This window comes from Alternaria arbusti (genome assembly GCF_024043155.1).
Source record: "Alternaria arbusti strain BMP 1465 chromosome Unknown scaffold_2, whole genome shotgun sequence".
In the NCBI taxonomy this organism is placed as follows: domain Eukaryota; kingdom Fungi; phylum Ascomycota; class Dothideomycetes; order Pleosporales; family Pleosporaceae; genus Alternaria; species Alternaria arbusti.
The window spans coordinates 777,674-800,537 of record NW_026249942.1 but is presented as its reverse complement, the minus strand read 5'-3'; the positions used below and the strand labels follow the sequence as shown (position 1 = coordinate 800,537).

General features: G+C 54.2%; 8 protein-coding genes across 8 annotated transcripts; 4 read left to right on the top strand and 4 right to left on the bottom strand.

The window, feature by feature from the left end:
- Nucleotides 1-57: 57 nt before the first annotated feature.
- On the bottom strand, nucleotides 58-2,963 carry J4E86_001826 (uncharacterized protein; the record flags this gene model as incomplete). The annotated part of the gene is made up of 2 exons (XM_051442389.1): nucleotides 58-2,736; nucleotides 2,787-2,963. 2 exons carry the CDS (start codon nucleotides 2,961-2,963, stop codon nucleotides 58-60), a joined length of 2,856 nt encoding a protein of 951 aa, XP_051305977.1.
- A 382-nt stretch (nucleotides 2,964-3,345) lies between these two features.
- Nucleotides 3,346-7,139, top strand: J4E86_001825 (uncharacterized protein; the record flags this gene model as incomplete). The annotated part of the gene is made up of 2 exons (XM_051442388.1): nucleotides 3,346-3,394; nucleotides 3,442-7,139. The coding sequence occupies 2 exons, from the start codon at nucleotides 3,346-3,348 to the stop codon at nucleotides 7,137-7,139; spliced, it is 3,747 nt and encodes a 1,248-aa protein (XP_051305976.1).
- Nucleotides 7,140-7,577: 438 nt separating this feature from the next.
- Nucleotides 7,578-9,806, bottom strand: J4E86_001824 (uncharacterized protein; the record flags this gene model as incomplete). Its single annotated transcript, XM_051442387.1, has 1 exon — nucleotides 7,578-9,806. One exon carries the CDS (start codon nucleotides 9,804-9,806, stop codon nucleotides 7,578-7,580), a length of 2,229 nt encoding a protein of 742 aa, XP_051305975.1.
- A 552-nt stretch (nucleotides 9,807-10,358) lies between these two features.
- Nucleotides 10,359-11,004, top strand: J4E86_001823 (uncharacterized protein; the record flags this gene model as incomplete). Its single annotated transcript, XM_051442386.1, has 2 exons — nucleotides 10,359-10,389; nucleotides 10,442-11,004. 2 exons carry the CDS (start codon nucleotides 10,359-10,361, stop codon nucleotides 11,002-11,004), a joined length of 594 nt encoding a protein of 197 aa, XP_051305974.1.
- A 224-nt stretch (nucleotides 11,005-11,228) lies between these two features.
- On the bottom strand, nucleotides 11,229-13,352 carry J4E86_001822 (uncharacterized protein; the record flags this gene model as incomplete). The annotated part of the gene is made up of 1 exon (XM_051442385.1): nucleotides 11,229-13,352. The coding sequence occupies one exon, from the start codon at nucleotides 13,350-13,352 to the stop codon at nucleotides 11,229-11,231; it is 2,124 nt and encodes a 707-aa protein (XP_051305973.1).
- Nucleotides 13,353-14,488: 1,136 nt separating this feature from the next.
- J4E86_001821 (uncharacterized protein) lies at nucleotides 14,489-15,131 on the bottom strand (the record flags this gene model as incomplete). Its single annotated transcript, XM_051442384.1, has 2 exons — nucleotides 14,489-14,807; nucleotides 14,863-15,131. The coding sequence occupies 2 exons, from the start codon at nucleotides 15,129-15,131 to the stop codon at nucleotides 14,489-14,491; spliced, it is 588 nt and encodes a 195-aa protein (XP_051305972.1).
- Nucleotides 15,132-17,291: 2,160 nt separating this feature from the next.
- J4E86_001820 (uncharacterized protein) lies at nucleotides 17,292-19,679 on the top strand (the record flags this gene model as incomplete). The annotated part of the gene is made up of 1 exon (XM_051442383.1): nucleotides 17,292-19,679. The coding sequence occupies one exon, from the start codon at nucleotides 17,292-17,294 to the stop codon at nucleotides 19,677-19,679; it is 2,388 nt and encodes a 795-aa protein (XP_051305971.1).
- Nucleotides 19,680-20,265: 586 nt separating this feature from the next.
- Nucleotides 20,266-22,621, top strand: J4E86_001819 (uncharacterized protein; the record flags this gene model as incomplete). Its single annotated transcript, XM_051442382.1, has 5 exons — nucleotides 20,266-20,737; nucleotides 20,794-21,525; nucleotides 21,574-21,713; nucleotides 21,763-22,356; nucleotides 22,412-22,621. 5 exons carry the CDS (start codon nucleotides 20,266-20,268, stop codon nucleotides 22,619-22,621), a joined length of 2,148 nt encoding a protein of 715 aa, XP_051305970.1.
- Nucleotides 22,622-22,864: the final 243 nt, after the last annotated feature.

Here is a 22,864-nt window from a genome sequence, read left to right as displayed (position 1 = left end):
GGTAGTTCGTACGATCTGTGGTATATGCTGCTATATACAAACTTCAAAAGCAATGCCCTATACAACAATGCGCTCGAAGCTGTACTTCGGCACGCGTTTGCTGATCAGCATACCCATCTCTCTCTTGCTTCGCGGCTCCTTCTTTCCTCCCTTGCCGCTCTTCATCTTCTCCACGCCCTGGTCTGCCTTGGCTCCAAGCGGCAGCATAGGCAAATCTTCCTCTCCACTAAGCTTGCTCGCGACACCGAATGGTTTGCCTTGTACCTCCAAAGTTTTGTTAGAGGGCTTCTTCGATGTCGGTACAGTGGAAGCGTAGCGTAGGAACTCTGCAAGTAGACCACGTATGAAGTGAGCTTCGAAGAAACCACTCAGTGCTACAGATGCATCCCGGTTTAACGATTTGAGCATGTCTTCTCCGGTTTCCGAGGCGGAGACTGTGCCGACAGAAGCCAACCAAGCTCCTGCGCCAATGGCGTCGAGAGTGGTAGAGAGAAGAGAAGCAATGATGGCGACTGCATGGTCGTCAGGGTCATCGCCTGAGTTCTCAGCATGAGGCGACTCTGTCTCTACAAAGCCCAGTGGCGAAGACCACCCACCGTTCTTCAATTCCAGATGCAAAAGGCGAATCAGCGATTCGAGGTCTCGCCGCGGCAACATTGAGCGAAGAGTTGCACTGACTATTGGTGCTGAGAAGGTATGGAGCCGGATCAGAGCGGGTCGCAGTGTGTGGCTGCGCGTCAACAGACCATGGTCAAGCACCGACAAGGCATGATCGATTTCGTGCGAGGCTGCTTCGAGCTCGGTAGCAAAGTCCAGGTCCATGTCGTCGTCTGATGGATTGGTGCCATTCATCAAAAGCTTTGTTGCTTCATTGTCCTTTGGCTCGTCATCTATACTTTGGATAAGAAGCTTGATAGCTTGAACGACCTCGCCCACTGGGAGGAACTGAGTGTGATTGAGTACTGCCGAGAGGATGTGCAGATCGGGATCGTATTCGACCAAAGCCTTGACGATATCCCCATCCACGATAGCGGAAGCTGACTGCATTTGCTCGTTTGTTCCTTCGAAAAGGGATCGGCGGATGGACTCCTTGGTGAGATGTCCAATCTGTAGAAGCCACTGAAAAACGTTGGGTGGGAAGAAGCCGACCCTCAACTGTCCTTGTGATTCCTCTTCTGTGGCATCTACCCAATAGAAGATCTTACTCAATGCGTATAGTGCATACTGACGGTATTGCTGTCGTTGGTGGCCAGGAATGGTTTTGGGAATTGTCCATCTGGGCAGGTCGTCCTTGGAAGTTTCATCGTCGAGTTTGTCAACGACCATAGCATCCTCGTCAGGAAGACTTGGGCCCCCTCCGTTCGTCAAGGGTCCGCCGTTTACCTCATTCTCATGCTTCTGAGCTGCATCGGCAGACTCAACTTCGATACCCAGGTCTGTCGCAAAGGATCGCTCGAACTTTGCAATCTTACCCCTTGTGGCGTACTTGTTGAGCTTCCATTTTCGCTCCTGCCATTTCTGAGCGTCGCCTGTGCTGAGAGTCGATTCTGGTGCGATTCCCTTGCCAAGAGCGTCGATAAGAAGAGTACCTTCGGTCTTGGTCCGTTTGCGTGATCCTGCTCCACCATACTGCATACCAAATATCTCGTCCTCTCGAGCAGCAACAATCAGTCCAGTGTCGGCGTAGTACGCCACGAGGCTGCATGGTGAAACCTTCTGTTCGTCGCTCTCGGGCTGCGTGTGCTTCCTCTTCTTCGATAGGCTAAGAGACTCTGATGTGGATGGACTAGGGTTCATGGATTGCACAGCTTGCAAAGAGTTATACTTGACATCGAACACTCGGCATGTATTTTGCGACGTGGTGAAGATGATATCTTGGGATGTTCTGAGGAAAGAGTCGACAGCCGACCCGGGAAGCGCAAATTCCGACTGGAGCTTTGGTACGGTCCCAGACAGGTCGTAAGATAGCAGGTTCCCGCTTGCGAAAATGTGAAGGGCACCACTGGAAGGGTATAGAGCGATCTGAGATGTAGGAACCCGTGCGGCTGAGGCCTTTGGTTGCGGTAGGTCCAACGATGCTAGGTGTTTCAGCGGCGAGAGCTGGTTCGTAGTAAGATCGACGGATCTTGGCTGTACTTGAACAAGGGTGAGTGTCCTCGTTTTGTCTGCCTTACGTTCGACGATGCAGAGAACCTGAACAAGGTCAAGAAGATCCGAGGTTTCGTCTGGAGTGGGATCCAAGATGGTAGCGATGTCTTGTCGGCTTCGCAGGAGCCCTCGTATGACCGACCTGGCACTGGCGAGCGTAATGTGCTCGATATCCACGTCGGTGCCTCTGGACGGTAGGAGGACCTTCAAATTTACGGCCCATCTGACATCCTGGAGATCGGCTGACAGAGACATGACATCTCCGTTGTCGAAAGTCGCTAGTATATCGTGCGTCGCATCATTAGCTGAGCCGCCAGGTGCGACAGGAAGCGAGTCTAGTGTCGAGACGCGCGCAACATCGGAGGGCGTATACGAGGTCTTGCTGGTCTCGGTGTGGTCGCCAGACGATTTATCGTGGAAGCACACGAGTGAGGGCTTCTCGGCCGGTGACGATGCGGCTAGGGAAACGTAGGTAAAGCGTTGTGTCGAAGTCTTCGAGGAGCCCTTGCGATAGATCGAGTATGGGGCGGCCGCGAAGGTTGCGTTCGGCGGGAGCGCATAGGAAGTGACGAGTTGAGGATTTTGGAGCTGGAAAAGAGTTGAGCGCATATCCCATGTCGCAATAAAAAAGTACCTACGCTGTATATGGATACACCCTCTCCATCGACGCCGACTGCGATTTCGGTGCGCTTTCTCTTCTTTATGCCGCTAATGCTGCATACTCCAGAGGCGTGAACATGGCCGTTGGTGGAGCCGATGGGCCTGGACAGCGAGGCCAATGTGAATGGAGCGCCAATCGGTTGGTCGAACGACATGATGTTTGCCAGACCCGAGTGTCGATTGAGCTGAGGTCTGCGTGAACCGTCGGGTGAGGCGCGTGCTTTGGTTGCGCGGTCGAGTCTGTCGAAAAAAAGATTGGAGCTCCGGCAGAAAGGCAGGCGGTGCGAAATCTTGGCGGAGGCTAAAGTGTGGCTCTTAGTGGCGCCCTTAGCGCGTCGGCGCGTCACGTCGCGTGTCCCCGGAAGTGTCTTCGATCATCGTTGACGGCGACGACGACCACACGCCTTCACCCTGCACCTCCGGCTATTGCAATCACCTGCCACACCCTGTTACTACTACATCTGCTTCTCACTCATGTCTGGACTACTCCCATAATCTTACAATCTGTAAATGGCCCTCACAGCAGTACAACCTGCAATGAATCTAGAGGGCAAGAACGTACATCCATTCTTTACCAAAGCTACCAGTATGCCACAATACTACTCGCAAATTCCGCGCTTACCTGATTCCTAGACGGCCACGTACCAGACCCATCGCCAATCGCAAACGCAAACGCAAACGCAACTCCTATCGATCACGCACTCGACGATCCAGAAATCACTGAGGCCGATGCCAATTCCATCCAAGGACAGAAGAAGAGGGCACGAAAAGCCGACCCAAAGAGCAAAAAGGTAGCTTCTCACGCGAAGAACCAAGCCTCTCTAGACAAATTCACTCGCCCTCCGACGATACATAACAACAATGAAGCGAACTCGGGCAACGCGAACATACCCGTAGAGGCTTCACTAGAGGTCGACCCAAACCACGAGCGGAGGAAGAGGCAGAAGACCGCGTCTCCAGAGCCTTCCATTCCACCAACTTCAGCGCAATCCGAGCCCAATGCATTCAATTGGCACCAGCAACTGCAGGTGGAAGCTGCGCGGCCAATTGAGGTGCAAGGGTTACCAGAAACAGCGTTTCACGCAGGCGATATGGTGGTAGATGCAATACAAGAACAAGCTGTCGCGCCCAGCACACAGCCTCTGCCAGACTTGGATGCAGCCACCCTTCCAACCGGTCCCGTCGCAGAAGAATCGCAGAAAACAACGCCAAAGAAACAGATAAGAGTTACCAAGAGCGGCAGACTAGTCTCCAGCCCACCGAAACCAGCTTTCGACACTGTAGCGTCACCGAAGAAAAGAAGAGGTCGCCCGCGCGCGAAACCAAAGATGCTTCCCACCGTGACAGTCATACGATACGGAACTGATGCAGCGAGCCGATCTGCTTTGGGCCAGAAGATTGAGGAGATTCTAAACGCAAAGAAGAAGCTGGCAGCGCGTCCAGCGGCCCAAAAGAAGGCGACATCGAAACCAGCTGGGCCGGCCAAGAGCACACATCCCTTCTTTCTCGGCAAAGCCCCGAATGACGCTCTCCCAGCAAAAGTCGTCGCACAATTGCCACCTCCAACCCCAAGGAAGAGCGCTGTGACCCCGGGAAAGCTGCGCGCCGAGACTCGACGAGATCCATCGCCTGAGGGCCCACCGGTTTTTAGGCGAGGATTGCAGACAAGTAATGTGGGAAAACAATCTGGTCTCAACGAAGTCTGCTGGCCCACTTGTGAGAACGCGCATGTCCGCAACCTGGAATCCCCATCGCCGCGTCTGGACAATGCTACATGTATGCAGTTGCCACTCAGACCTCGCAAGCTGAAGCAAGCTGTGGTGATACTACCGGAACACGAGAACGTGGTCGCGAGGCTGGCGCGAGGCCTCCAGGGTTGCAGTAGGAGCGAGACTCGATCAGTTTCCGAGTTTGAGCCTCCTGAAGATGTTCGTCTGCCCAAAAGGCTACTCACCACTGGGTCGGAGATCCAGCGCCTGGTACGTGGACAACTACTGGCCCAGTTACCTTCTTCAGAGCTCCCAGAGAAGCCGTCTCACCCCGCTGTCAAAGATCTGTTCCGAGAAATCGAGCATTGTCTCACGCCATTTGACGAGGCCAAATGCGAGTCCCAACCATGGACTCTAAAGTACTGCCCGAAGAGTACATCGCACGTTTTGCAAACTGGCATGGACGCAGTGGTTCTCAAAGACTGGTTACAGAGTCTGACCGTCATGGCTGTAAGCGGCGCAGCCAAAGTCGCTACAACACTGGATGTCAAGCAGCCGCCGCGGAAGAAGCGGAAGAAAGCTCTAGACGATTTCATTGTAGCAGACGATGAAGAGGATGAGGAGGACATGGTCATGCTCCCGGCTGCGGAAGGGACCAGCTTCACACAGCCGAGATCTTACAGGCAACCGCAGTGGACGCGTAATAAGAACGTCGTACTTATCAGCGGTCCTCACGGCTGCGGAAAAAGCGCAACTGTGCATGCCGTCGCAAAGGAAATGGGATTCGAAGTATTCGAGATCCACGCCGGTATGCGCCGTTCAGGGAAGGACATACAAGATAAGGTCGGTGATATGACCGGGAACCACCTCGTAAATCACAAACGCAATGCACCGTCTGTGCAAGAGACTGCTCAAGCGGCCGACGACGCGAATGATGCCGACAGAGACACTGCTCTAGAAGAGGACATCAGCAGTGGCCGACAAGGGACGATGACCTCCTTTTTCCAAGTCAAAACCGGAGCCGGAGCGGTCAAACCGAAAGTCAAGGCGAAGATACCAGAAGTCAGCAAAGGCCCAGCACCCACAGCTCAGGCTACACTGCCCATGGCACAAGCCTCGCGCAACTCGCAGAAGCAATCGCTGATCCTCATCGAAGAGGCTGATATACTTTTCGAGGAAGACCAGCAGTTCTGGGCGCAGATTACAAAGATTGCCTCCTTGTCCAAGCGTCCCATCGTCATCACTTGCAACGATGAGCGACAGATACCCATGCAAGACTTGCCCCTTGCAGCTGTCCTTCGGCTATCACCCCCTCCCGTGGATTTGGCTACAGATTACTTGCTTGTTCTTGCTGGCAGGGAAGGTCATATCTTGGAGCGGCAGACTGTGAAAGAAATGTATGAATCGAAGGGCCACGACCTACGAGCTAGTATCATGGAACTTGACTTCTGGTGCCAGATGTCTGTAGGCGATAGGAAGGGAGGCCTCGAGTGGATGTACCAGCGTTGGCCACCTGGTAAAGACTTAGACGAACACGGTCAAACATTGAGAGTTGCCAGTGAAGGCACATACACATCTGGCATGGGTTGGCTATCACACAACGTCTTCGAAACGCAAGCCAACTCTGTGTTTGATAAAGAAGAAGAGCTTTTGCAGGAAGTCTGGGCTGATTGGGGTATCAGCCCTTCGGCGTGGGGAGTCTCTGAAGCAACCGGTGCACAGTCATCCGGAACACCCAATACGAATCGGGCTGACCAACTGAAAGAGCTCGCACGTCTGGAGGACTACACCGGCTCACTCAGTGCTGCCGACGTGTTCTGTCGCGTCGACCTGCCCACATATGATTCCAGTTCTGACCAGCCTACCGACTCCACCCAGCCACTGATCACCGACAAAGCACGCCTTAGCTATACGCTTGCCGCACCTCTACTCCAAGTCGATCATAGCTCAGACTTCTTGAACCTCGACACCGCCTTCTCCACACAAACACATCTGCTCATACAGCGTACATACCCGGATCTCTCACAAAGCCACAGCCTATCAACAACCTCCCATCTACGCACAGAAACCGACTACGCAAAAGCCATACTCCAGCATCGCAGAAACCAAAACGTAGACACCACCCTCACACGTCTTGACTTTGCAGGAGCTCTCGACCCTCTCGCCGCGCCACCAGACCAACTCCTCCCCGAGCGCACTTCCTTCACTCTCACACCATCGTCATTCGACCGCACATTCAGCATCATCACGCTCGATCTAGCACCCTACGTCCGCAGCATCGTAGCCCACGAGCAGATCCTCGAAGAACAACGTGTCCGCATGTCAAGCTTACTGACTAGTGCTGGTGGAATAGGAGGCAAAAGAGGTCGAAGTACGCGAGCAAGTCGTGTGGCACTCGAAGGAGGCGTTAGGGAAACGAAGAGGAAGGATAGGTGGTTCGATGCCGATGTAGATTTCGACGCTGTCATGCGCACCGCGGGTAGGGAGTGGGCGGGCTTAGGCTGGAGAGGCGAGAATTGGAATGAGGAGAGTGGGGAGGAGGGTACGGCGAGTCTGGCGGGGACGCAGGAGGGAGTTGATGACGGGGATAGGGATGTTGTGATGCAGGAGTCTCAGGTGTGAGATCAAGATCTGGTTGATGTATAATGTATATAAATGCATGATGTATAGGGGCGTTTGCCATTGCATTTTTTGGGAGGCAAGTACGGATATTAGTATAGACGTGTACATAGAAAGCCCGACTAAGAATATTACTACCACACAATACGTTTGAAGAAGACTGAAAGTACTGTGTTTAAAGAATTGATAGCATGGCAATCAAGAATAGCGATGACCTCAAGAAACTAGCTATGCGATACCCATACGAAAAAGATAAGTCAATAACGCCAACCTGACCCTGTCGGGCAAACAGGTAACCTCAGCGCCAAATCCCATGAAAACAATCAACACCCTCATTTTTCACCGCGCCAGCACTACCCTCGACTCTCCACTATCCTCCCTACTCTACAAAACACCACACCACGCACCCTCAAGCTTAACCCGTTTCGCACCGCTAACAAACTACGTAGCCGACACCAACGGCAAACTCTGCCTCCCACTATCCCCTCTACTCGACGCATTCCCTGCCGTGCGCATAAGATGCGGACTGACCTTTGGCAAAGTAGGCGTAGATTTCGGCGGCGTCAAATTATCGGTTTCAGACTCGTAATCCGAGGTGAGTTGGGTGGAAGGCGCGTCTTCGGATTCTGCGTCGCTGGCTTCGGTTTCGGGGTCGTGTTGGATGATTGGGTGGGTGGGCTCGGTGGGGGTGCTGGTTGTGAGGGAGGGGGAGGCGGGTTCTGGGGCTGGAGGTGCTGGTGACGCAGGGTCGAGAGTGGGAGGTGGTTGTGTTGGTGTGGGGAGGGTGTCGAGGAGATCGTCGTCGTTGTCTTCGGGTAGGGCGACTTTGATGGCTTCATCATCCACAACCATTGATGCGTCGACGGGAAGATCAGCTGGTGGCAAGGGCGCCTCTTCTGCTGCGGATATAGACTCTACTCTGGCATCTGGCGTTGAAGGAGTGTTTTCGTCGATGCGCTCGTAGAAGAGCATGAAGACGTTGCCTTGGTGCGCTTCTTCCTCAGATACTGGATATACGCTGTCATCGCTGAAGCGCCACCACTGTTCTGGCTGTGATACCGCTGAGTCTTCTTGTGAGTCCTCCATCACAACGTCTTCGGCCTCCTCGTCTTTTGTTGATGGCACTTCAGCGTCTTCATCGCTCTTGGGCTTAGGCGCAGGCTTAGGGTGCGAGCGGTAGCAGACGTAGTGACCGTTACCATGCGAACCATAGTGTGTGACAGCGGCGCGCAGTCGGTATTGGAAGGGCGAGTCTGTCATGGGCTCATCCCTTGCTAGCATCGACTGTCTAGGATCCTTTGGCCACTCCTCTTCCGATGCAGCGGGCTTTTGTGAACCATGAGGAATGCCACCCAAGCACCAGTTTCCGAGATCCAACACTGATGGATATGCGACGCCTGCGGTGTTCTTGAACGGCATACCAGTATACTCGTTAAAGCTGCTTCGGTTGACGTGAAGGACTAAGGATTGTGGCGCTCGCGCAACGACTGCCTGTTTCGACTTTGTGCTCTGCACCCAGTTCTTCTTCGGGACGTTCAGGGTCTTCAGCAGTGTCTTATCTTCGAAATCCTCCTTTTCAAGCGCCTCCTGTACAGCGTCTAGCCTTGCCTTCAGCGGCGATTCGGGCTTGCCAGCAACTAGGGGCGCGAGTGTTTTCTCCAGCTTAAGCAGTGTGCATTTTGCGCATTCGACGCCATCAATGAATTCTAGGGTCGTATACTCGTCTAAGCATTCATGGACGTCGTAGTTGTAGTTCCTGCCAAGGGATACGGTGATGCAGTTGAACGGAATGAGCGTGAGGCCTTCAGAGTAGCCGCAAGACGTGCAGCCAACGCGCTGGGCGAGGCGTCCCTCGAGCGGGTTCGATGGAATCTGAGGTGATGTTTCCGTCGCGTCTGACCCGTTTTTTGTTCCTTCTTGCGCTTTCTCATCCAGGTCCTTGGAGTCACTGAGGCTCTTTGTAACTTCAAGCCACGAGACAGAGGACCGCCTTTTACTGCTCGCAGTCTTCTTGACCTCTTCGTCGAGCGCATCCAATATCTTGCTATAATATTCCTGCGCGTCCTGCTGCTCGAAAGTGCTCATCGACTTCAACTTGCCACGTATCCAGAAATGCTGACCCGTATTCGCAGGGTCGTTGAGCTTAGTGATGATATCGAATAGCGCGCCATTTGTGCTCTCGGAGGTAAGCGCCGGGTGTGCGGAGGTCGTCTTGGAAAGGTGGTCGCGTAGCGATGGAAGGGAGGCGAGGCCTTGGATAACGCTGTTCTGGTAACAAGAGTTGCTGATATTGCCCAGGCCTGGTGGCACGTCGCTGGGGCCATGCGAGAAGGCGTTCGCGACACCTCGTACCCCTTTTTGTAGTAGATTTCCCGGGCTCATGCCAAAGAGGCTACCGAACATGCCGCCCTGTTGTGTTGTGTCGTCGTTGCTAGTGTTGGAGGTTGTTGAGCTGAAGGAGGCGCTGCGCATGCGCAGGACGTCGGTCGCCATCTCGAGAAAGCGCTGTATAAAATCCCAGACGGGAAATCCGAGTACGTCCAAGGCTTTGAACAGGACGTATAGACCGATGATGGCGCCGAGCAGGGCGGACGTGATGGTGGTATGCGACTGGGTTGTGTTCCAGCGTTGTTGATAGGCCTCGAATTCGGGGTACTCTGCGTAGCTCATAGCTGGGTGCAAGGTAGGAATAAATTTGAAACGCTAGGCTGCTACAGGCAGGCTGTGGGAGCGGCGGTAGCGAGAGGCTTTTCCAGGTTGAACTAGGAGTTGGGTAACGCTTGCAGGCGCAAATGGTGGGTCTTTCAACCTTCGGGCCAGCGCATGGATGTAGTTGTGGTCAGACAGAGCAAACGCGGCGGTGTGTTTGTCTGCGACATGGGCGAGAGACTGGGTGCGACAGTCGGGGCGAGACGGGCGACGGCGGTGGTGGCGGAACGGCGTGAATATCTAGGCCAAGGGCGAGGCACGCGATTCTGAAGGGTCATTGGGGAAGGTGCGGGAGCGCGCTAGCGGCTCAAGTGGATCCCGAATTTTGGGTTCGCGTTCACGAGCTAGTGGGGACTTTTGGAGATTTTGGGTCCAGTTGAGACTTCTTTCGACTGCACACGAGATTTCACTAGAGAGTATTCCACGTACCGTGACTATCACACGTAATCGCGCGTCTTTAATCAATTCCTTCACACCATCGGAACTCTGTAGCGACAACAAGAAGCCAACACAATGGCAAAGACAGCAAAGGTCAAGAAGCGCCGTATGTACCACGAGAATACCATCCTCATGAACAACTCCTAACAACCACACAGCGGTGAGCATTCACTCCCGTACCGCCCGTCGCGCCGTCTCCCCCTCCCTCAACCTCGACAAAGCCGCCCAAAAACCGGCCCACACAACCCGCGACTCCGCCTCGCCATCGCGGCCCTCTAAAGTAAACCCCCACGCCCTCGCCGCAAAAGATGCCGGCATCCAGAAGAAGCGTAAGAAAGGCACAAACATGACCCGCGCACAACGGTTACGCTACGAAAAGGGCCTCGACCGTGCGGAGGAAAACATGGAAAAGCTCGAAAAGAAGCGGATGAAGAGCGTGGGCAAAGAACAGAAGATCAAGGATAGGGCTAAGGGCTGGGAGGATGTCAATGGCGATGGCACGAAGAAGACGAAGAAGCAAGTTGCGCTTGAGCAGTTGGAGGCGGAGGAGAAGCGGAAGGAGAGGGAGTGGGTTAGTGATGAGGATATGGACGAGGAAGAGGCAGCGGCCGAGGAAGGTGCTGAGGTCAAAGATGGCGAGGTCAAGGGCGACGGCAAGGAGGTGGATGTTGAGATTGCGCAGAGCGTTCCGGCGCCTATGGAGGAAGAGGAAATGCTTTGAGTTACAACAAGCAAGAAAGAAGGGGTCGAACACCATAGTCACGAAGCATATGATACCCACAAGTTACGAATCGATACGTTGGACTTCTCTTCATCGTCAATTCAACGTTCACGCTCGTTATCGATCGAGATGATGTGCTGATATACAAGCCAGCTCCTTCGTCAATAACAAAGAAACCCAGGCTGCTAGTACCGCCCTGTCCCTCGAAGCAGACGCGCAAATCATCAACCCCTCCTACCCCATCCATGCGCATAATCATTATCTGCCTCCACCGCTGCCCTAAGCTGATCCTTGTACGAGTGGTAGAGCTGCTTGATGCGCCCGTTCTCCTCCATAGTATCCACAATCTTCCGTGCCTCCTTCTCCCTCTTGCGATCACTTCGCCCATCTCGTTTGACTAGCTTCTCCGCCGTCAGATGTCCCTCATCCTTGAGGTAGTCTTTGACCCATTGGTAGAGATTGTAGCGCCAGTGGTACAAAGTATGCGCAACTTGGGCATTAGCTTTGCAAGTCGAACCCAGTGGGAAGCGGTGGGACTCTGGTGGTATCCGGTCACCTTGGTAGTTGAAGGTTGGCTTTTCGCCGTTGAGGTGGGTTTCAGAGTCGGCGGATAAGGCGGAGTCACTGTCGCTATCGCTGTCATCTGAAGCATTGGCGAGAGGTTCCAGTGTCTCCGGGTGGTAGGGCTGGCCCTGGAAGAGGACCTCGAAGCTCGCAGTATGGTTGGTTCGGTTGCATGCTTCGCAATGTGGTGACATCACGGCCCTTTCGGCAGCGCTGAGTTCGTTCATCAAGAGCAACGGTCTTGCGCGAATGGCTCTAGTAAAGTCTGCTGTCCAGGCTGAGGATGTGTACTTGGAACCCGCGAGACCCTTCACTTCGTCGTCCAGTTTGCGGAAAGTCAGCACGTAAACGTTCTTCTCCGCATCGAAAGCTGGATGAATCTTCTTCATGACCATCCACTCGACAGCGTGTTTGAACAGATCCCGTGTTTTCGCGCGCGACAGACTGAACGCCAGACGCATTTCATCGAGATCGTCATTGACAGACGGTTCTCCGAGCACATTGTCCGGATCGTCGTCGATGAAGTGCTCATCTTCTTGGTCTTCCTGGAACATGTCAAGGGCGTTGGCATCGCGGTCTGACTCTTGCTCGTCGTCTTCGATGTCATCCTGTTCCAAGATCTCAAGATCACTGTCTGGCTCTTCCTTGATAACCTCGAGTTCAGACTCGGAGTCTGTTTCCACCACAACCGCTCTTTTGCGCCCAGGTGTCGCAGAAGAGGGCAGTTCATTGGTACCAGCACGCCGTCTTTTCAATGCTTCTAGAGCTTCCTGGCGTTTGTTTTTGGGCTTGCCTTGCGTGCTTCTTAGTCTGCCGCGATCAGGTAATGGTGAGGATCGCAGGAACGCAAGTTCCTCTTTCAGTTCGTCTTGCTCCTCGTCGTCCTCGTCATTGTTTGCACTTCCCTCACTCGCTTCCTCGTCTTCATCGTCTGAAGCAGAATCCCCACGATTTGTGAGTTGGGGCGTGGCTGACGGCTCTTCCTCGTCCTCTGAAAGTGACTTTCGTCTCTTCAGTCTGCGCCTCGTGCTTCGAGGTGGGCTCTGCTCCTCTTCTTCAGCGGATGGAGAACGCCTGCGGACGATCTTCCGCCTCGAGCTCGGTGCTGGAGTAAGAGGTTCGTCCTCATCCTCGTCTTCGTCTGGTGTCGGGGCCTTCTCCGCAGTCTTTCTTCGGCTGCTGCGAGGCGCAGGCCGCAACTCTTCCTCCTCTGGTGTACTCTCCTTCCTTTCTCGCCGTTTGCTGGCCTTCGAAGACTGAGTCTTCTTTTTCTTCTCTTCCTTCTTCTTGCTCTTCGGTTTCTCCGATGTATCTGATCCGATCTCGATAACACGGCGTTGTCGTTTGCGCGGGATAACTGTGACTGTCGGTTCCTCGTCTTCAGATTCGCTGGGCGTCGGTGCTCGTCTCCGCTTTCGCGACTTCGGTTGCTCCACTTGTACTTCGTCTTCGTCTTCCGACGTCTCTGAGCTGGCAGAGCCATTGTTCGATCCATCGAACATACCACGCGCTGTGCCCCCGACTGGCATCCCTAACTGCAACGCCTTGTTTGTTCCCACTACCAACTCGTCCTCGCTCGAAGAATCATGCTTCTTGTTGTTGCTTTTGTTGGAAACTCTGCTAGGCGCTCGTCTTGTCGGTGTCGTAGCCGTGATGTTCGGCCGCGACGGCGAGGTTCCCATAGTCGTGGCGGCAGTCGATTTAGTCGCAGGTGAGGAATGGGAGGCAGGTGAAAAGTTGATTTTGGTCTGCCGTTTGCGATCGCGCGCCTTCTTGGGTGCCATCTTGGCGTGTCCAGTCTTGGAGTCTGCTTCACTATGGATGTCTCTCACTGAAGTGTCGCCCCAGATTATATCTTGCGCAGCGCCGTCGCGTCGGACAATCGCGTTGCGAAAACGTCGCTGTAGATGTGCGAGTGTCGCAAAACCCCGAGGATAGATGCGCGACTATTATATTATCCAAACGTTTGTAGAGAGTGCTCCAGGACGGCAACAATGCGTCTTCCTTGCGATGACGGTGGGGCGGCAGAAAGAGTGCGCATCTGCAAGGACCCGGCGATTCAGGCAGGCGCGCGAGCACGTGCGCTAGCGTCATGCGGTCTACCGTCAACTGCACAGAACGAACCTGTAACACAAACATTCGCTAAACAACATTCACCATCATTACGAAATGCTCATGTGCCTTGATATCTCTTCAGTGAGACATTAGTCTAGTTGGTTTGATTTCACGCATGTTCCACTAATCTTGGTGCTTAGCAGAAGTGTTGTAACTAATCAATGTCACCGCACTCGCCAATCGACAGTCAGGTTTGGGTTCCCGTCGAAAGCGCCCCATTCAATACATGTATAACTCCTCTATGTCTAGCTCGGCCTGCTTACTGCATCTCATCCGGAACCAATCCTCCTTGAAATCCTGCTAATCATGCCTAGCTGCAGTCTAGTAGAGTGCTCTGAACTGTCCAACTGATCCCTTTTTTCAGAAACGCTACATCGCGCCTTTGACGCAGACTTTCTTCTGATCGTAATTCGATCCGGTCATCGATATTTTCTCTCTTGTGCCTCGCTTCGAGTCTTTTGTCCTGGTCTTCGAAAGAATCTTCAAGCTTTCTCAGCATAGCATCATGCTCTCTCTCAGCGGCTTGTAAAACCTTCACCCTCGCTGCTTTCTCCGCTGCTTCCTTCTCCTCATCTGTTGGAACATAATAAGTTGGAACTAAAATGCCCGTTCCGTTAATCGTTGATTGGCCGTACGCGTTGAAATCATTCTACGAGTCGGGGTTTGGGCCGAGGGTGTCGTCAATTTTTTGTACAGTGCCTTCCCTTTGAGTATCTCTGGCTCTGCTTCTAGCTGCGGTGGTCTCTTATACGCTGCCTTGTCGGCTTTCAACTTCCCGCGAAGGCTTGGTCTGCGAGCTGGTACATCAGCCACTAGCGGTATAGGAATCTTCACTTCGCTGCGCTCTAGTCGTGATTTTCGGCCCTCCACGTGGTTCTGGATCGCACATGTCTATCATTTTCGCAGCCGCTGGCATACTCTTCCTGAAATAGGTTTCTGGCATGCCCCTAGCTCGAACAGTGTTCGCGTGGTCATTCCTCTTCTTCTCCGCTCTAGATCGAGCGTTGTTGATGGCTTTGAGGTTCTTTTGTGCCTGTGCCTCTTTATGTTCAAGACGCTCAGCTTTTTTCTGCTCGTCCCAGCCGGTCCCCCAATAAGCGTTTTTTTCTCTGCACCACAGTATCCTTTCTTATAACAGCAGGTGGTAGACCCTTTCCGTCATCTGGGGGCTCAACCCACTTCTTCTTGAATTTGGGTTCTGGCTCTCCGGCACGCAGAGCTTCCAAGGCTTTGACCTGTTGGCGATAGTTCTTCATCTCGATTTTGCTCTTTGGCGCCAACACTGGGTCATACAGGCCCTTTCCCTCGTTTGGGGGCGGAACCCGCTTCTTCTTGTTGAAATTGGGTTCTGGTTTTCCGGCCCGCAGTGCTTCCAAGGATTGGAGCTGTTTACGGTATGTATTCACATCGATCTTACTCTTTGGTGCTAACACTGAGTCTTTCATCATGTTCTAAAGAGCTTGAAGATATCACTTCCTGCGTGAACTGATGCTATTCCAAGAAGTGGGATTGTCGATGGGATATCAGGCGTAATATAGCTAGGTGACGTTGGAATGGTCTCTTTGTAGTTGTGCGTGACTGGAAGAAACGTGATTGATTGATGTGCTGATGCTCGCTCCAGGCGAATGCTGATTGAAGTGATGAGTAAGTTGAAAGGTATATGTAATTATCGATAGTATAATGCGTGTTCTAAAGAAGCAACGCAAGGATGGCTATGTCGAGGGATACTTATACCTAGCACATCGACTAGATTCACATACTCCTATGTGAAAACGCGTTCGTTGCATTGAATGTGGCTTCACATACATGTCTGGCAATGGAGTGTGCACAGCAAACAGTTCCAACCTTTACGTACGGACTCACGTACTCAGGTTTCCACAAGACATCTCATAAGTCAATGCTACAAACCCGCTTGATATCCTCAAAGGCGATGATACCCTCGTTTGGCGAGCTTCAGGGCACCAAGCTACCCGATTGTGATACCTCTGTGCACCTAGAAGGTTTTAGATCCCACACTTACATATGAACATTTCCAATCCTTAGAAAAGCTATGCCGCGCCAAGATACAGAGAGCAAAGCGTAAGATACTGTAGGGGATGTGTAAAATAGAAGAGCGCGCGTGTTGGAAGGGCAGTTTGGACCGGCATGTCACGCAGACATACAAATTAATCGCATGCGGTGTTCGGGAGTCTACGCTCGACATGAGACTCGAGTATCTTTTTGTCGAACTCCAGCGGATGAACGTGAAGATGACGGTTTTGGTGATACCTGTTCGCTGTATACATAGTCCCAAATTATCGCAAGCGGTGAGAGCTGACAACAGAGTTCGGCTGACAGCACGTTCCATAGGTTCGTCATGTTGCGCGACACTGACTGCAGGCTATGAGCGGCGTCAGGAGCGGAAGTCGGCAGCATGTAGTGTCCCTTGGCGCACAGCTGCAGAGGTGTTCGCGGAAGGATCAAGCGCGTCAGACCAGGCTGAACTGTGTTGGTGGTTCTAGACGCGCATGGCCAGAACGTGGGCGTGTTCAAGCTTTCCCGGATGTTCGCCCGCACGAAGCAGCTTGTCCCGTTTGCCTCTTGAGGTTGGTGTTCTCAAGGTTGAACAGATTGAGACAGCTCGATTCGTGTGTCGAATGAACTGAATGCGCTCTTTTCAATTAAGCGAAGCGCATGCACGTGGTAGACTCGATGTGTTTTTCGGACGATGCCCGGCTACAACGGCTGGTATACAGACCACTCGCGATGATGTGTTCGCTGGTGCATTACGAGGACGCAGAATCCGGTTTTGGGATGAAGTCGACGTTGAACTAAGAATATCGATGTTGTTGTGCGGACTGGGCTTCAGTCATGGTGCAGCTGTCACCGAGATCACGCCATCTGTGAGCCTCAGGCCTGGGCTGGGATAGACGCAGTAGCAGTAGTGAATCTTAGCCCCGAGCTGTCGTTTGAAGCGTGAGCAGGGAACGGCCAAACCATGTTTTCTGCAGTTCATCGTCGCATGAACACATTGATCTGGCGGGTGCAGTAGCGGCCAGGTGGTTAGATTTTGCTGTCAGTGCTGGGGAAGGCATCCAGCTTCCCCAGTCGCGAAAAGAGGGTCCCCCATGTCTCCCCGATATGATCCGAGGCTGCGCGCGCCCTGCCACCCTGCGCCGACGAGATTGGTTCATGCGCGGACGAGACTCACCCTGAGGAGGCTGCACAGTGTTCGCGATTGATACGGGCGAGAAAGCCCAGAGCGCGCGTGAAGCAGTTTGGAGTTGCACACGCGGCCCACTCTGCTGGCTTCAGTCTGCGACGTTTCGGGCTGCGGAGTGACTGGGGGCTCCGCGGCTGGTGGTAGTTTCTGACTTTCTGTTTGGAAGGGCCGAAAGACGCGCCAATCAGCGGCGGGCAGTGGCAGTCTGGAACGGCAGGTGCCACCGGGACCGCCTGCATTCCCTCAAGCTTCGCCCAGACACCTCCCACTTGGCCTTGACGCTTAACCCACGACGGCGACCCTCGACCTCAACACCACACACAGGCCATGTCGCTCGTCTGAATCTCCATGGGCTTCTTCTACCGGACACGAACTGCTGCTGGACCAGTATAACCGCCGACCGAGCATGTGGGAGGCCGAGTCCTGGCGGCATGGAGCGCCTCTCCTGGACCGTCGCGCGCCCGATGCCACCCGACCCTACGTGAGTATCACGACCGCGACGCCCTCCACGCACGCGACTGACGACCGCTACCAGCACTGTCCCTCGTACAAGCTGCCTGCCCACGGTACCATCGAAATTTCGCCCGGCAACACCATCACGCTCGACCAGAATGCCGTCTTCCGCCCGCTCTGCACCAACACGGCCACCCAGCAGGGCAACATCGACGACGGCACGGGGGGCATCACCAGCGTCGCCGACATGCGCGACCCCTTCCACGCCTCCATCACGCCCCAGGCCTACGCGACAGGCGCCGCGACCGTCATCGCCTGGATGCTCGTCATCATGCTCATCATCACACCACGCACTTTCTTCGTCGGCAACGCTTCGGGACGCTCAGGGCTCATGGGACGACGCGGCATGATCAGCGGCGCAACAGGGAGCGGATCGATCATTGGAGTCGGAAGCCGTCCATGGCTGCAGAAGGCCGCGGCCCTGACCGTCGCCATTTCCCTGACGCTCGCCACCGCCGACACGTTTAAGATCGCCGAACGCCAGTACGAGGAGGGCTTCATCGACGCCATGGAGCTGCGCGACCAGGTCGTGGCTGGCATGGAAATCAAGGTTTCGCGCGTTGTTTCCGACATCTTCCTCTGGCTCGCACAAGTACAGACTCTGATACGCCTATTCCCGCGCCACAAAGAGAAGGTCATCATCAAATGGGTCGGATTCGCTCTCATCCTGCTCGACATTGCATTCAGCTGTCTGAACAGCTTCGGTCCCTATGAGAACCAACGCCGCCCCGCACATTTCGACACCGCGATCCCTGCCCTCAGCTACTTGTTCCAACTATCACTCAGCATGCTCTACGCCGCCTGGGTCATGTACTATGCCATCACCAAGAGACGATACGCCTTCTACCACTCCATGATGTGGAACATGAGCGTCGTTGCCCTGCTATCTATCATCGCCATTCTCACACCCGTCGTATTTTTCATTACCGATATCGCCAACTATACCATTGCCGGATGGGGAGACTACTTCCGCTGGGTAGGGGCTGCCGCTGCCAGTGTCATCGTTTGGGAGTGGGTTGAGCGCATCGAAGCGCTAGAAAGAGAAGAGAGAAAAGACGGAATCCTAGGGAGAGAAATATACGACGGAGACGACATGCTCGACAACACCCCATCCGACTCCAAGTGGCCTTCAAAACGCAAGGGCCAGCTATCAGAAAAAGATGAGAAGAAGAGTGGGGGAAGCTCAGGCGGCTTTGGCGCGTTCACCTCAGCACATGCCGGCCGCTTCAACGACCTTGCTCAGAGGTTTGGACGCAAGATGACCGAATCGCCACGAGCAGAAGCACGAAAGAAGCGCACCATACACATTCCTGCACCACCCCCGGTTGTGCGAAGATCCGCATCTGCTGCACGTGGAGACCGCAACTCGCGGGCCTATGTACGAGTGCAGACCCCGCCTCCGGTACCAGTCATCGCATCACCGGTCAGCAGGACAGACACCACCAGTGCTGACTCGACTGTATACACAGTCCGCTATCATCCTATCAGCGATACACCTGTGAATCCACGGCACGTCCCAGCAGACGATCGACCAGGAAATCGTGAAACACAACCACCAACACAAAACGCACAACAGGAACCTCAGGCTCAACCAGCTGACCCTGAGGATCCTGAGAAGGGAGGAGAACTGGAACCTGTCACCAGCCGGGGTAGATTTCAATGGCAAGCTTTAGGAAACCCATTCCGACGAAAAGGACGGACCCCGCCAAAGGAACTCCAGAGGGGGCAGGTCATCGAACCACTCGCGGTAGACGACGTCGCAGCCAACATACCCCCTCGCAACTACAACGGGCTAGCTCTAGCCGATCGCCTGGGTACTTTTGCCGCACAGCAAGGCGAAAAGCTCAGGTCGAAGAAGAAGCCTGGGTCACAGCACGAAACGACTCTACCAGTCACAATCATTCCTGCCCAACCTCGGGGCCAAACCTGGTCTCCGGACATTATCCGACAACAGCAACAAGCGCAACAGGACGAGTCCTCTGCCAGTGCGGGTACGCAGCAAGCGAGTGCGCCAACTCCGAGCGAACAAGATCAATCTCATGGAGGGACTAACTCAAGCGAGGTCGTTAACCTGTCGGCCTCGCCAAACTCCACACGCACTCCCCGTATCCGGTTCTCGCCGGCAGCCCCGCTTGGTCGCCAACACAACAATGGTGGTCTTGGGACAGAGATGCGACAACCGCCGTCTGCACCAAGTTCACCGTTGCCACAAGACGAGTCGACATCAACCATCGACTTTAGCAGGCCGGAAAACCACACTCGGACAGATCACGACAGGTAGATTGTCGGCGCACCATCTTCTCTCGCATGTTTCTGTTTATATTTCGAACGTTGATAGCATGTATATACCCCCACATTGAACGGCGCATTGATGGCATGGATTGAGGAAAGTGGAAACTCCACACAGCATCGGCATGGAATGGCGCAATTGGAACTTAAAAAATCTTTGGTGTTTGTATGAGGGATGGATACCCGCCGGCCATAAGGTCAGGCTCTTTGATTTAGGTGGAATGGCGCAAGCCTGCGACGACAGGGGGAGCAGTGGATACTGCGATCTATTAAGCGCTATAGCATGTACAGCAAAATATCAATAAATCAGTAAATCATACGTTTGCACTTGTCAGTAACTCCTACGTTTACAGTTGTCAAAAGTCAAGCAGGTGTGCCAAGGCATTGATAAGGCTGTGACGATCTGGTAGGGCATGGGACGGGCGTTAGTGGAGCCCGGTTCCTTGCACCGCCGCATCATAGCTCCATGTTATCATCGCGTGTAGCACCTCCAGTCTAAGCTGTGGCCCTGCATTCTGTCCATCGACGACGTGCAGCTTAGAAATAATTAGTCGGCTGCGCATCTTCTCCAGACGACAATGTCTTTATTCGGTGACGATGACCCGCCGCAGCGCGCGAAGCAGTCGTCGTCGCTCTTCGATGACGATCCCAAGCCCGCGGGCAAGACGGGCAACAGCTTGTTCGCAGACGACCTCGACGCCAACGACTCGCCCTGGGGCTTCCCCACGCCCAAGAAAGCCGGACGCGAAGCTCTCGTCAAGTCGCTGCTGCCTGCCTCGGACGTGCCCGACTCGTACATTGACGCTTTCGACGCACTGCTAGACGCTGGCGACCGCGAAGGCAATGGGGTCAGCGTGGAGGGTGTTAAGAAGCTACTGGCCGAGAGCGATATCCCCGGTCACGCGCAGTCCAAGATACTCGAGATTGTACTACCGTCCGGTGGCAGCGCCGAACTGGGCAGGAACGAGTTCAATGTTGTCTTCGCCCTGATTGGGTTGGCGCAAGAGCATGAGGACATCACCCTAGACAGCGTCGACGAGAGGAAAAGGAGTGAGTGTTAGCATTGTCGCGCATGCCGCGAAAGAACGACATTGACGCCCCGCCAGATCTTCCCATCCCAACGGTGACGCTGCCGCAGTCCACCAAGGCCCGCGAACCATCACCTCCTCCCCAACAAGTCCAGCCCCCGACCCCTCCCGCGCCGCAACGCCAGCCGTCTGCGCAGCAACCGTCTCCTGCAAGCAAGTCGAGCGCGCCTATGCGCAAGCAATCCTTCGGCGACCCAGAGGCGGATCCTTGGGGCAGCCCCGACCTGCACAGAGGCCACAGCCACGCGAGCTATACAAGCTCGCAACCGCACACCAACGGCTCGAGCTTACCTCCAACCGCACGAACGACGAGTCAATTTACAACACAATCGACCGCCGCTTCCTCCAACATCCCGCAGCCCGTCCAGCCAAGTTCTTTGAGCAGTGAAGGTGGCTGGGGCGGATACAATGGTGGAGCGAGCCAGCCATTCGCTGCCCCTGGTTTGGGTGAAGAAGGCTTTGGCGCACCCGCAGGAGGAGAGGGTGGGTCCAATGCGACACCAGAGTTGGGCAGATCCATTGGGCGACTGAATCCAGGCGGCAGTGGGAACGAAGAGGTCATTACCATTACTGCGCTCTCGGAGAAAGAGGGCATGTTCATGTTCCAGCACCGCAACTACGAAGTCGCCAGCTCGAAACGCACCACAAAGGTCGTGCGCCGATACAGTGATTTCGTCTGGCTGCTGGACTGTCTGCACAAGCGGTATCCCTTCAGACAATTGCCATTGTTGCCCCCAAAGAGGGTCGGTAGTAAGTACTCATCCTGCTGTGGCCTTGATACGTATTGAGATTTCTTAGTCAACGGCAACCCAATAGCTGCGGATGCCACTTTCCTCGAGAAGCGAAGAAAGGGTCTTGCGCGCTTCACCAACGCGCTCGTACGGCATCCAGTGCTGAACCAGGAGCAGCTGGTAGTCATGTTCCTGACAGTACCTACGGTAGGTTTAATCTGTTTGGAGACTGCCCAGCACGTACTAATTGGAACAGGAACTCGCAGTATGGCGCAAACAAGCCAACCTATCTGTTCAGGAAGAATTTACCGGCAAACCCCTACCACCGGATCTCGAAGACTCCCTCCCGAAGACCCTCCCTGAGCTCTTTGACACCGTCCGATCCGGCGTCCGACGCAGCGCAGAAACCTACATCACCCTCTGCAGCATGATGGAGCGCCTCTCCCGCCGAAACGAAGGAATGGCAGCGGAATACGCACGTTTCTCCTCTGCTCTCAGCGGACTCACAGAGTCAAGTCAAGAAACATACGCCGTCGACACAAACGACGTGCCATTGTTGAACGAGGGCATGAACGCTACAGCGCGACACCTCGACTCCAGCAGACAATTGCTAGAAGACGAATCAAGAGGATGGGAAGAAGGTGTTCTCGAAGACCTGAAGAGACAGAGAGACACTCTAGTCAGCGTACGCGACATGTTCGACCGCCGAGACAAGTACGCCCGCGACAACATCCCCCAACTGGAAAAGCGCATCGCAAACAACGAAACCAAGCTCCACAACATCCGCCAGAAGCCCGCCGAGCAGATCAAGCCCGGTGAAGCGGAGAAGGTGGAGGATGCCATTTTCAAGGTTAGTTTTCAATCCCCGTTATTCAATGAAATGGTCGTCTAACGCGTGATACTAGGATAAGGAATCCATCGTCCAACAACACGCCCGCGGCGTCTTCATCCAAGAATGCATCCGCGACGAACTGCTCTTCTTCCAAAAGTCGCAATACCACGTTAGTAGACTGCATCAGGAGTGGGCGCAGGAACGTGTCAAGTATGCGGAGCTGCAGGCGGATAACTGGCGGGCGTTGAGTGAAGAGGTGGAGAGTATGCCTCAGGCGGAGTAAGCAACACGTGTGTTTGTGGAATCAAGAGAAGGGGAATAATTTCTCCTTGCCCGTTTGTTCATGGCAATCAAGGGCGATGAATGAAAGGGCATGGCGGGCATGAATGGGTGGATGACGGATGCTCGTGCTCTCGACTCTTTGAACAGTTGGCCGTCGGGATGTCATGAGTCAAGGTTGTAATTTGTACATGTCTCTTACGTCTTGTTTTGTTGCTTTCGTTTGCGCGCATTTGATATCAAGAGG